Source organism: Xenopus laevis, chromosome 7L (assembly GCF_017654675.1).
Source record: "Xenopus laevis strain J_2021 chromosome 7L, Xenopus_laevis_v10.1, whole genome shotgun sequence".
In the NCBI taxonomy this organism is placed as follows: Eukaryota; Metazoa; Chordata; class Amphibia; order Anura; family Pipidae; genus Xenopus; species Xenopus laevis.
In genome coordinates this window covers 122,534,799-122,548,349 of record NC_054383.1, presented here as the reverse complement: position 1 = coordinate 122,548,349, position 13,551 = coordinate 122,534,799, and the positions used below count along the sequence as shown (strand labels likewise).

Here is a 13,551-nt window from a genome sequence, read left to right as displayed (position 1 = left end):
GACTGATAAGTCCTTATTCCCAAGTGATGGAAGAAATTTCCTACAAACAACATAGATACAGTAGCTGAATATAATTGAAGTTAGGACCACCAAATGACTATATGTACCACAGAATGAAGTGAAGGCTTGTGTTTGTTACTAAAACACTCCCTTGTATGAGCGGCATTCAACGTGACTTGTAAAACTGTACATTTTTAACATCTGCCATTGCCATAGAGATTTGGCTCAACCTATACAATAAGTACGGCATCCTTGGTCTCATCTTCAGAGCTATTATTATGCGGGGAAGAAGTGCAAGGCACGAATCATGTGTAAACCTGTTTTTGTCAAAGGCAAACACACAGCAGAGTAAAAATCAACTTTAATAGCACAGTACAACATGACACCAGTTTCATCATAGGTTCAATTCAATAATCCCTTTCCTTGACCCTAACCCCCAATTAAAATACAAGCATTAAAGCATATTTACAGAGAAAGAGAGAAACAACCAAAAAAAAAAAAAAAAATAAACATTAAGTCAGGTCCGTTAAAGGGCTGAAAGTGGAAACCTTTCTGTTTTGCCGTAGACATCATTCCTACAGTCTGAATAGCGACTGTTAACCTGGATCAGGTGCATGAAACACAATAAGGTAAACAAACAGTTGTCCTTCTAAGCAAAGGACATCTCAGTTAGACACCAGGGCACAGTGCATGGTTCTCTAGTCCCCTCATCTAGTGACATTTGAGTACAACCTTCTTCTCTTTCCTTATGAACTGTTTGCTTTCTTCAGGCAGTATTCCCAGGGCTTCTTAGGCAAAGCAGGCAACACCAGGATCAAGCAGCAGCCTCCACCAAATATCAATATGGCGCCGGCCGCTGCTGCACAAGCCACGGACCAAGAGTACTCATATTCCAGTGGGATATTCTGATTACTCGCAATTAGCCACCTGACTGCTTGCCTAAACAGCTCCATGGTGATCAGGACAAAAGTACCTGTAATAGATAATGCAGGACAACCTGAGTTACATCACACTGGCAATAAAAGGACTTGTATGTGATGTGTCTATGCAATATAAAAAAATAAATAATGCCATTGGATGGAGGTGAAAGCAAAATGATCCCACTAGCTGGGTAGCCAATATTTACCAAGTGGTAGTTACATTGTATTTATTTGTTTGCCCCTCTTGAATTGGAACCATATGGGTTTCATGAACTGTTTACATCCTGTTGAGATATATAATATGATGTGATACAATTAGCATGCCAGTTATATAAAAGAAAAATAATTGAACATGTTTGGCACTGGCTGTAAATGATAAAGACAGGATAGTCCATGTAGAAAGTAGAACAACTGGGCTGGCGGGACAGATGCGACCCTTGAACTCCCCCCTCCGGCCCCTGATCTCTCCCTTCTGGCCCGGATTGTGGCTGCAACTAGAGAACAGGAACACATTGGGGACCTGGAGGGGGTTTGCGACTGGGGCAGGGGAGGATGGGTGCGGGCCCCTGTGTCAGAATCTCGGTGGGCCTTGGACCCCCAGTCCGAAACTGAATTAAAGGAAAACTATACCCCCCAAACAATGTAGGTCTCTATAAAAAGATATTGCATAAAACAGCTCATATGTAAAATCCTGCTTAATGTAAATAAACCATTTTCATAATAATATACTTTTCTAGTAGTATGTGCCATTGGGTAATCATAAATAGAAAATTGCCATTTTAAAAAATAAGGGCCGCCCCCTGGGATCGTACGATTCACTGTACTCACAAACAAACCAACAAACCATACATGTTAGGTCACATGAGCCAATTAACAGACAGAGTTGTGTCTTTTGCTTCCACACTTCTTCCTGTTACAGTTAGAGTTGTAGTATTTCTGGTCAGGTGATCTCTGAGGCAGCACACAGACCATCACGAAATGGTGGTTCAAGGCAAGAGATGTTAAAGGGCAAGATTTACTTAAATATATATTCCAGTTTGGTAAGATTCTTTAATATGCCACTTAATATGATATGAACTATCTGTTGTGTTCATTTTGGGGGTATAGTTTTCCTTTAAGGACTTAATTTTCGCAGCTTCGGATACAGAGCATATCATGCTAAATAGACACTGTACCTTTAATTATTGATGTAATGCCACATTGTATGTGAGTGAATCATAACACCATGGTGCAATTATTATGACATCACAGTCGTAGAAGATTCAGGTATGGGATCATTTATCTGGAAACTCATCATCCAGAGAGCTCCAAATTACACAAAGGCCATCTCCCGCAGACTCCATATCATCCAAATAATCAAAATTTTAAAAAATGACCAGCCTATTGGGTTTATTTAATGCTTAAATTATTTTCTAGTAGACTTAAGGTACGAAGATTCAAATGACAGAAAACCCCAGGTACCAAGCTTTCTGGATACCAAGTCCCATATCTATACCCCATTTTCAGAATGCAGCACTGTCCTAGACAAGGAACCTAGCTTTGCAGACACAAAGGAACTAGGAATGGGTAACAAGTAGCCGCTCAATGTGCATTAATGTTACGACTATCAAAAAACTGCTCTCAGTTCATTTTGAGGATAAATGTTTAATTTCCTTTCAATGGCAAGTGGAGAAATACTAGATTGAGTCTTTTCCTAAGGGGACTCAGTGCTGGACATGTTTATGGCAAGGCTAAAGCCCAAGCTTAAGTGCTGAAGGCACATTGATTTCAGAACTTACTTCCCCTTTATGTGCTGCAGCTCTCTGTGTGATATGTGTTAAATTTGAAGCAGTTGCTATTTTTTCCTGCAGGGTAATGTTTCCTCGGATTATAGGAGGCTTGCTTAAAATGGAAGGAACAAGCTGTGCTTCAGTTAAATTGAGATACATTAGAATTACATCCATTCTTTAGATGCACTCTACTATTGGGTACTAATGCGAAGCTCTTACACCACTGAGCGTGAAATCAAGACGAAACACATTTGATCGCCATTGATACATTTCATTGTACAGGTAAAGAATCTATTATGAGGAATGCTTAGGACCAAGGGTTTTCTGCATTAGGGGTCTTACCATATGCTAAATCACCAGACCTTGAGTTTACTAAAGAACATTTAAACATTAAATAAACCCGGTAGGATTGTTTTGCCAGCCATTGAGATTTACGGAAACTTAAATACCATCAAGTACCAGGTACCCTTTTAATATTATGTAAAAAAAGGAAATTGTTTTTAAAAATTTGTATTTTTTGCAAAAAATGGACCCTATGGGAGGTGGCCTTTGCATAATTCAGAACTTTGTTGAGTTTCTAGATAAGGAATAACATATGTGTACTCCATCTTTAAGTCTTACTTGCTTATAATAATTGTAGTATTTCCTTATCTTCACATACCCCTTGAATTGGTACCTAAGGTTGGCTGCACTGGTACAATTTTGAGGGTATGTGATTAATCAGTTCCTGGGCCATTTAATCAAAGATTGTGCAGTGGGACCCCACTTATGCATGGCCAAATCCACTCCTATGCTCCATGGGCACCTCAGGTTGAAAACCTATTGAGTTTATGACTCTATACATGTGATGATGGCAGATCATCAACCAACCGTCATCTCAAGTTGTGAACTCCACATCGGCAACCATAGTTTCATTCACAAAACCAATGCATGGGCAGATGGCCACATACAGCTGTTGCAAATGATGGAATTGATGGAATTGCACATTGTGTATCCTGTACATTTGATCAGCTTTGAGGTGGTCATACTCTGGCCAATACGCTGCAGTATGTGACAACCTGAGCAATCAGAACTTCAAGAAGTGAAGAAAAATGTCCGATCATCTCTGTTCTGATAGGATTGCTTGTTGAAATGGTCCTCTGAGCTAGCACACATGTCCAGAGTGTTAGGCAGTATGGTCATTTTCTGCCTGACCAGTTCTGGATAAGAAGCCAGCCTTAAATTCTTTGGTTTCAACTTACTTTTACTTATTGAAGCAGGTGTTTGCTCTCCACAGGCCACCCATTTTCATTTAATAACCTGTGTCCCCTCTTCCTTTATAGAAGAAGATACAGTATCATTGATTGTGCCTAACTCCTACTCTTATCTGCAAAACTGGAGACAATAATTCCTATCACATTTTGGATATATCATCTTGCCTTACCGGAAAGAATGAAAAAGAAGGATGCTGGCTTCAGGAGGAACTCTACACCTTTGCTCAGAACCATAGTTATGCAAATTGATCCCATTACCATAAAGGTGATGCTCAGAAGAGACATTACAGCAGCAGAAATGTTCAGATCTGTGGGAGAAAAAAAAAGGAAGAAAGCAATATACATATAAGCTTTTCTAAGTTATAGTTTATTGTTGAAGGCCTTCAGAAGGTGTTGAGTCTCATGGTGGAAAGTCATAAATGGAAAACAAAACACACATGGATAAGGAAAATGTGCTTTTGGCAATGCAATATTGTGAAATAGACAGGTATCTTACAGGTATGGGATGTCTTATCCTGAAACCCTTTATCCAGAAAGCTCAGAATAATGGGAAGGCCATAGGCTGTGCAAAATAAAAAATGTATCTAATATAGTTAGTTAGCCAAAAACGTAATGTATAAAGGCTGGAGTGACTGGATGTCTAAATAAACTTTTTGTAGTCAGCACTCACCCACTTATCAACCTCTTAACGATTCAGGCGGTGCACGTGTCCAGTGGCCCACTGTCCAACCGACTTCACAAAGTATTCCAATATATGACACAGCTCCAATCAGGATAATGATTTAAAAAGCCTTTATTAGCACATGGCTTTAAGATCTGCAACAAACATGACGTTTCGGGCTCACCTGTAACCCTTTTTCAATTTGAAAAAGGGCTACAGGTGAGCCCGAAACGTCGTGACTGGATGTCTAACATAATAGCCAGAACACTACTTCCTGCTTTTCAGCTCTATAACTCTGAGTTAGTCAGTGACTTGAAGGGGGGCCACATGGGACATAACTGTTCAGTGAGTTTGTAATTGATCCTCAGCATTCAGCTCAGATTCAAAAGCAACAGATATGACCCATGTGCCCCCCCCTCAAGTCACTGATTGGTTACTGCCTGGTAACCAGGGTAACTTGTCAGTGGAAACCAAGAGAGCAGAAAAGAAGGAAGTAGAGTTCTGGCTATTATGTTCGACATCCAGTCACTCCAGCCTTTATACATTAAATTTTTGCCAACTAAGGTTGCACTTGTTGATGTGCCTTGTTCCACTGTTGGGAATTGGTTCCTTTATCAATCATTCATCTGACTGACATTAGCTTTTTCAGCTCTTGGTGACTACATTTGTGGCTTATTTTACATTAATTAAATACATATAGAAATATATTTGCACAAGTACCCAATATACTTTGGCTAGCGATGGGCAAATTTTTTGATCAGGTTTCACTGCAAAAAAACCCCCCATAGACTCTAATGTACTTTTTTTTAAAAAGTGAAAAATTTGCTGCAAAAAACTGCCAATTAACTTAAATTCTTTTTATGAATTTTTGGCAATTTGGAAATTCTCCGGCAAAGTGAAATGGGATAGATATGCCCATCACTAATTGTGGCTTTTATTTTATGTAAATGATGCTAATAACCGTGATTTCCTGCAATATTTTATTTTGATATGAGCATCATGGATTAACATATTGGTCCATATTGAATTTGAAAAAAACTTAATTCAGTTATAAATTTCCCTATATATATTTTTTTATTTTTATGTGAACCATGCCATGCAGTAAGTATTTCTCACCAAACAGAATCAGGAATATTATATAAATGAGTTCATATTTACGCCCATGGCCAATGATTGACCCGACACGTGTATTTCTGTCTAAAAGGTCAGTGGCAAGCAACCTCATTGGTGCCAAGCAAACTTCGTATGCCATGAGCTCAAGTTTTCACTAAAAATAGTTTTAATTAGGGATGCATCGAATCCACTCATTGGGATTTGGCCGAATCCCCGAATCCTTCATGAAAGATTCAGCCGAAACTCCAAATCCTTTATGAAAGATTAGACCAAATAATGAACTGAATCCTATTTAGCATATGCAAATTAGGGAAAGGAAGGGAAAAAATTGGAAAAACATTTTTTACTTTCTTGTTTTGTTACAAAAAGTTACGTGATTTCCCTTCCCTTTCCACTTCCCTAATTTATATATGTAAATTTGGATTCGGATTCAGTTTGCCAGGCACAAGAATTTGGCCAAATCCTGTTGAAAATTACCAAATCCTGGCCGAATCTAGAACCAAATGCTGGATTTGGTGCATCCCTATATTTGTTAAATCTTTAATTTTTCTCAATTTGTAATGTAATAATATATATATATATATATATCTATATATATATATATATCTATATATATATATATATATATATATATATATATATATATATATATATATCTCTATATATATATATATATATATATATATATAGATAGATATATATATATATATATATATATATATATATATATATATATAAATAGCAGAGTTTTTTTGTCACTAATTGCATAGAAATTCTATGAAATTTTTATAAACAGGCTCCCAAGTTATATTAAGTAAAACCTCAACTTGATATGAGCTGATAATTTTGCACCTGCATCTTCTAGGGCTTTGCTATAGAGTCAGTAGAGTATGTCAGTTAGATTTCTGGCAATTTTGCTTGACCCATCGATTCACTTCCAGTTAAATTCTTTCTCATTGTCGATGCAGCTCAAGTCATTTTATCCTCCAAAGGGAAAGCTAAAAGGTAGAGAATAATAATCCTATACAAAGGGGGGAAGTATTGTGGCCATGTAGCACGTTCCTTTATTGGAAAGAAGAATGTCAAGCACTTGACTTTACAAAGAACAAAGGTTATTTAAAGATGGCTGGAGAAGGCTGGTGAAACTTGATAAGGTGACAAAATCCTCTTCTTAATCTATCCCATGAGGTTCATTTGGAGAAATAGTAATTCAGTTTATCAGTGTTTACTATTTTTAGGAAGTCATTCATGACCAGAAGAAGAAGAAGTTTTATTCTTATCATCAGTGAGGACATGATGGACCAAAATGTCCAAATCAGGGTCAGGGCACACAGACAGATTTGGGGAGATTGGCTGCCCGGCGAAAAATCTCCTCTTCTTCGAGACAACTAATCTCCCTGAACTGCCTCCCCTGCCATCCCGCCGGATGAATTGCACTCGGAGCGATTAGTTTTCCAAAGTTGCCCAAAGTTGCCTCACGTGGAACAAATCACTCCGAGTGCCATCCCGCCATCGATTTACATTTTAGCCGGCGGGAAGGCAGGGGAGGCGGTTCGGGAAGATTAGTCGCCCCGAAGAAGAGAAGATTTGTCGCCCCGCGACTAATCTCCCTAAATCTGCCTGTGTGCCCTGACCCTTAAACAATAAAAATAGGTTCGGCCTGTTCATAGAAACACAGTTTCAGGGATAATTCCAATCAATCTTAGGCATGGGCAACCTGTGGCTTTCTGGATGTTGTTTATCACCCAGAATATGTACATACAGGTAAGGGACCTGTTATCCAGAATGCTCAGGTTTTCCATATAATGACTCTTTCCATAGTTTGGATCACTATATTTTAACTCTACTTAAAAATCATTTAAAGGGGTTCTGTCATGGGAAACCATGATTACAAATCACATCAGTTAATAATGCTGCTCCAGCAGAATCCTGCACTGAAATCCATTTGTTAATGGAAAAATCCAAGTCCCGCTGTGACTCCATCAGTAACATTGAGCTGGAAAAAAAAACAGCCTGCCAGAAAGCAGTTCTATCATGAATAGCTGGCTCTTTCTGAAAGCACATGACCAGGCAAAACGACCTGAGATGCACCTACACACCAATATTACAACTAAAAAAATATACTTGTTGGTTCAGGAATACATTTTGTAGAGTGAATTATTTGCAGTGTAAACAAAATCCCTTTAAACATGAATTAAACTCAATTGAATTGTTTTTACCTTTAATAAGGATTAATTATATTTTAGTTAGGATAAAGTACGAGCTATTGTTTTATTATTACAGAGAAAAAGGAAATCATTTTTAAATATTTGAATTATTTAATTAAAATGGAGTCTATAGGAGATGGCATTCCTGTAATTTGAAGCTTTCTGGATAAGGAACATTCAGATAACGGATTCCATACCTGTTTAAGGAATAATATACACCCTATTGCTAATACATATAAGGATATTTGAAGTCATGTTCCATGAATGTATACACACATATATATATATATATATATATATATATATATATATAGTGATGTCATTGGTTATTGGAGCTTAGTCATTTCTGTCACATGACTTACTGAAACGTGTGTATTATAATAAATAAAGTACCCCCTGTAGCAAAATATGAGGATATTAGAAGTCACCTCGGAGTTCCATGACCTGTATAAAAACATTAAGGGGCAGATTCACTAAGGGTCGAATTTCGAAGTAAAAAATACTTCGAAATTCGACCCTCGAAATGAAATCCTTCGACTTCGAATATCGAAGTCGAAGGATTTAGCGCTAAACGTTCGTTCGATCGATCGAAGGATTTTTCGTTCGATCGAACGATTAAATCCTTCGAATCGAACGATTCGAAGGATTTTAATCCAACGATCTAAGGAAAATCCTTCGATCAAAAAAAGTTTAGCAAGCCTATGGGGACCTTCCCCATAGGCTAACATTGACTTCGGTAGGTTTTATCTGCCGAAGTAGGGGGTCGAAGTTTTTTTTAAAGGGAAAGTACTTCGACTATCGAATGGTTGAATAGTCGAACGATTTTTCGTTCGAATCGTTCGAATCGAAGTCGAAGGTCGTAGTCGAAGGTCGAAGTAGCCCATTCGATGGTCGAAGTACCCAAAAAATACTTTGAAATTCGAAGTATTTTTCATTCGAATCCTTCACTCGAGCTTAGTGAATCGGCCCCTTAGTCTTCAGCCTCATGCTTTTATATGGTCATGGAACTCCTCTGTAACTTATAATATCCTTATATTTTACATTAGTAGCTACTTTATTCACTGTATCATTTACAGGAGATTTGTAACTCTTGTGTACTATATGCAAACATACATTTATCTCAGACTGGACGTCTCTGCCCAGATCAGAGTTTTGCATTCCATTTGCCTATTGAATGATCCACCTTAACATTAACTTTTACCATGTTAAAAAATTGCTAATTCTAAGCAACTTTTCAACTGGCCTTCATTTTTTCTTTTTTTATAGTTTTTGAATTATTTGCCTTCCTCTTCTGATTCTTCCCAGCTTTCAAATGGGGGTCACTGAACTCTTCTTAAAATTCACTGTAAGGCTACAATATATTGTTATCGCTACTTTTTATTACTAATCTTTCTATTCAGGTCTCTCCTCTTCATATTCCAGTGTCTCATTCTAATTAGTACATGGTTGCTAGGGTCATTTGGAGCCTTGCAACCAGATTTCTGAAATTGCAAACTGGAGAGCTGCTAAATAACTCAAAAATTATAAATAATAAACAATGGAAACCAATTGCAAATTGTCTCAGAATATCACTCTCTACATCATACTTAAAGTTGATTTGAAGATGAACAACCCCTTTAAGGGCAGAGACATACTTGGAGATTCAGGGAGATTAGTTGCCCGACGGCAAATCGCCTCTTCTTTGGGCGAGTAATCTCCCCGAACTGCCTTCCCGCTAGAATCAAAAGCGCCGGCCGGATGACACTCAGAGCGCTTCGTTTTCCAAAGTCATCTGAAGTTGCCTCATGAGGAAATCGGGTGACTTTGAAAAACTAAGCATACTGCCGGCGATTTACATTCTAGGTTGTAGGAAGACAGTTCAGGGAGATAAGTCGCCCGAAGAAGAGGCGATTTGTGCCAGGCGACTAAATCTCCCCGAATATCCACGTCTGTCTCTGCCCTAATATGCCTTATAATCTGTTTACTGCAAGGATCATCTGCTTTATAGGAACCCCCACTTGCAAAAACCATTGATCCCCAATAGTGATAGGTGAATAAATTCGCCTGGCATAAATTCGCGGCCAAATTCCGCGTTTTGTCGCAGACGAATAAATTCTCGAACCTCCTGTGAAAATCCGTCGGTGACAAATCGCTGGCATCAATTTCTGATTTTCACGTTTTTTTGCTTGAAAACTTGAATTTCAGGATTTTTCCTGAAAACATTCGAATTTCACAATTTTTTCATGAACTTTCCGATTTCACGATTTTTCTGCAAATTTTTCGGAGGAATTTGCCCATCACTAATCCCCAACACTACCATCAATTTTGCATCAAAGGAGGTAGAAATCTGGACTGATAACATATGAAGGTTAGTAGAGGAGCATTTAAGTAGGCTCTGATGCTGGTTAGTTAATATATATATATATATATATATATAAAATTACTAACAAGTTGCTGCAGTATGAAGTAGCAGGGTCCTAATACCTATTGAGGTACCGTCTGACTTTATTTAACCTTCTGAACCTGCCTAAACATATTTAAGCAACATTACATGGAACTTCTTACCTTTATGAGTAACACGTTGAAATATGTGGGCATTTTCACCAGTCGTGAAAAACTTGAAATATGAGCAGTTAGACTCTAGATGAGAAAAGAAAAGGATAAATATTAATTATAGGAAATGCTCTTACATTATTGGGGGCGATTTATCAAAGTTCAAAGTTATTCTGTGTTTCAAATTTTTTTTTTTTGCACAAAAACTTCCAAATTCGAATGATATTTAAACTGTAAGCCCTATGGGGTGGAGTCATCCATCCTTTTGTCTCCTTTACACTGAGCAATTAATCTTCATATTTTATATTTATGTGAATTGTATTTCTAAAAATGCTACTTATTAATGCAGTGACCACTTGTTATTTATTGTTTTGCTGTACAGTGCTTTGCCCTTAAAGGAGCGCTATACAAGTAAAAATATACATACTGTACATACCTATTTTCAAAAACTCTAATGTTTGGTATTTATTAAGCATAAAAAAAACTTCTAAAAGCTTGTGAGTTCACATAGAAGTCAGTGGGAGTTGTCGTCGGCAAAATTCAAGGCATTTTATTCATAAATAAAATAAATAAGCAAACATTCAAGTTTTGTAAAATTGTGAGTTTAATCAATTTAGAAAAAACCTCTAAAACCTCACAAATTCGATTTTTAATCCAGGATTTGGTTCGGGATTCGGCCAGGATTCTGCCTTTTTCAGCAAGATTCAGATTCGCCCAAATCTTTGTGCCTGGCCAAACTGAATCAGAATCCTAATTTGCGTATGCAAATTAGGCATGGGTAGGGAAATCACATAACCTTTCAGTATTCAATATTCGGCCGAATCTTTAATGAAGGATTCAGGGATTTCGGGCGAATCCCAAATAGTGGATTTGGTGCATCCCTAATAAATACGCTAATAACAAATGATGTTTTGGACCCTATTGGTTCGGTTATTACATGGGAGATGTTCAGCTGGAATTATTTCAAGCAAGATATGTGTTGATATAGTGTTCTAGTGCTTACAAAGCCATACATTTAGAAGATGTCCAAGTCTATGGTGTAAAGAGTGAAGTGACTCCTGAGAATAATTCATCTGATATTAACCTAATGCCGTTATGTGGGTGGTGAAGCACCGGGTCCTGGCAGGTTCATTTTCTTCTGATTAAATGAACCCTAGTTTGTTGTATGAATGTAATTTGGACTTCAGTAGTGAGGGGTGACTTTATTCCCCAAGTGCGAATTCGTGGCGAATTTGCGCAATTTGCCCTGGCGAATAAATCTGCGTGTTTTTTTTATGCTGGCGCATTTTTGGCAGCGAATGTGCGCCGACGTAAAAAAAACGGACGCCGGCATCAAAAACAAGACGGCGGCACCGCTTCGCGAAATTCGCCCATCACTAGACTTCAGATTGCAAGCTCCACTGGTGTGGGGAGTGGGATGTAAAGGATAATAAATATAAATATTAGTTAGAGCAGATAGAAGACCTTACAAAAACATGCTGAGTTGCATGTTACTTATTCCAAACACCTTTGAGGGCTTTTATTCTGACTCCAAACTCCAGGATAATATGATTATCAATGTTTTTTTCTTCAAAGAAGCCCAACCATTATTTAAAGCTTTTTGCTGAGTGCGCCTATAATAACCCTCTGCTGTAAGGTAATATTCCTGATTTTACTACCATTGCTCCAAACCCCTCTACAAAGCTGAAGATGAAAGCACATTTCTTCCGCTCCCTGGAAGCCCTCCTATCCCCTGTAAAGCTCACCTAATAAAAACATGTGGAAAAATTTTGTGCTGACCCTATACATATTTATAATAGGCAGGAATATCCCTTAATGGCAGAGGAATAGTTCTATACTCACCAGAGCGAGCTTCTGCTGATGTTAAGGCAAAATAAAACCTTGCTGAATGCTAAATAATAACATATATATATATGTGATATGTAATATGTAATATATAATAGTGATTTCAAATGATTTTATATGATATGCACAAACCAGAAAGGAAACCATAAAAACCATAAAACATATATGTTTCAATGGAGCTTGGTGATGATTGCTTGGGTGTTATCAAATGTTTTCATGATGGGTGGTGGACAGATTCCACCTAAATACATCACTTCAGCCCTGGACAAGCTGATGAAGGGGACCCCCAGCCTAAGTGGGGGTGGGGATATGGTTTAAGTCAGAAACTGCCATGGTTTCCTACCAGTCTGAGGAATCAGGTATGTATGTGCAAAAACAAAGTAAATATATATGTATTTTTGGCAGTTCAGATTATTTGCAGTTTTTAACCACCTTTTATTCCATGAGCTCAACTGAACGTGGTTATGTCAAAAGGGGTGGGGTGTGTTTTCCCTTTAATATTTAAAATCCATATCTTATATAATAGGGTGCACAATATTCTCTACACATTGACGTTAGTAATGTGTATAATATACCGTTTGTTAAAACTTTTGCTGAAATGTTGTTAGAATCAGCAAATAGCACCCAGTTTTCTCCCTTTGCTTACTTGAGACAAATGGCTCCAATGGTCTCTGATGACTGTAATGAAAGTGCACAACTAGGGGTTATAAAAAGGTTGCACAAGAGTTAGAAGAATGACTTGGCTATGGCCAGCAATGCTTCACTAGCACTCGCCAAAAGCAAAGAGATGTTCAGGCACCCTTAGCAATATGGATCACTCGTTACTGAGTAGAACACAATGAGAAAACGTGGATGTTTCTAGTTGGGTGTATGCCAGAGAAGTTGGCTGCTTTCCAAAGACTGAGTGTTCTCCATCGCCAGCAGGATCATGTAACATATGGTATCCCAAAACCCAGACCAAACCCAAGGTCCTGGTCTTGGCTCACATTTCTGCCTATAGCAGCCGCCTTTGGCTTCGGGAGGAGCCCTCCACTACTCAGATGCCGCCAGGACTTAACGTGAGAGGACCAAGGGGGAAGCTCTGGGCAAGCAAGGGAACCATAACCTATACAGAACGGGGGAACAAGTAGCGTGGGCAAGAGACAGGCCGGGTCAATACCAAACAGACAATACAGTACTAAATCAGGAGCAGACACGTAGTCATAATCAAGGTCACAAGCAAGGGTCAAAACCAAACAGGAACACAGTACA

At 38.2% G+C, this 13,551-nt stretch overlaps 1 protein-coding gene across 1 annotated transcript in view; it reads right to left on the bottom strand.

Annotated features, from left to right (window-relative positions):
* Positions 1-344: 344 nt before the first annotated feature.
* LOC108696779 (voltage-dependent calcium channel gamma-6 subunit) overlaps positions 345-13,551 on the bottom strand; it is an 86,650-nt gene continuing 73,443 nt past the window's right edge. Inside the window, exons 2-4 of the mRNA XM_018226417.2 lie at positions 10,468-10,542; positions 4,113-4,250; positions 345-973 (exon numbers count right to left, since the gene is read on the bottom strand). Coding sequence (XP_018081906.1) covers positions 747-973; positions 4,113-4,250; positions 10,468-10,542 — 440 coding nt within the window. The 3' untranslated portion in view covers positions 345-746. The remainder of the gene's footprint in view (positions 974-4,112; positions 4,251-10,467; positions 10,543-13,551) is intronic.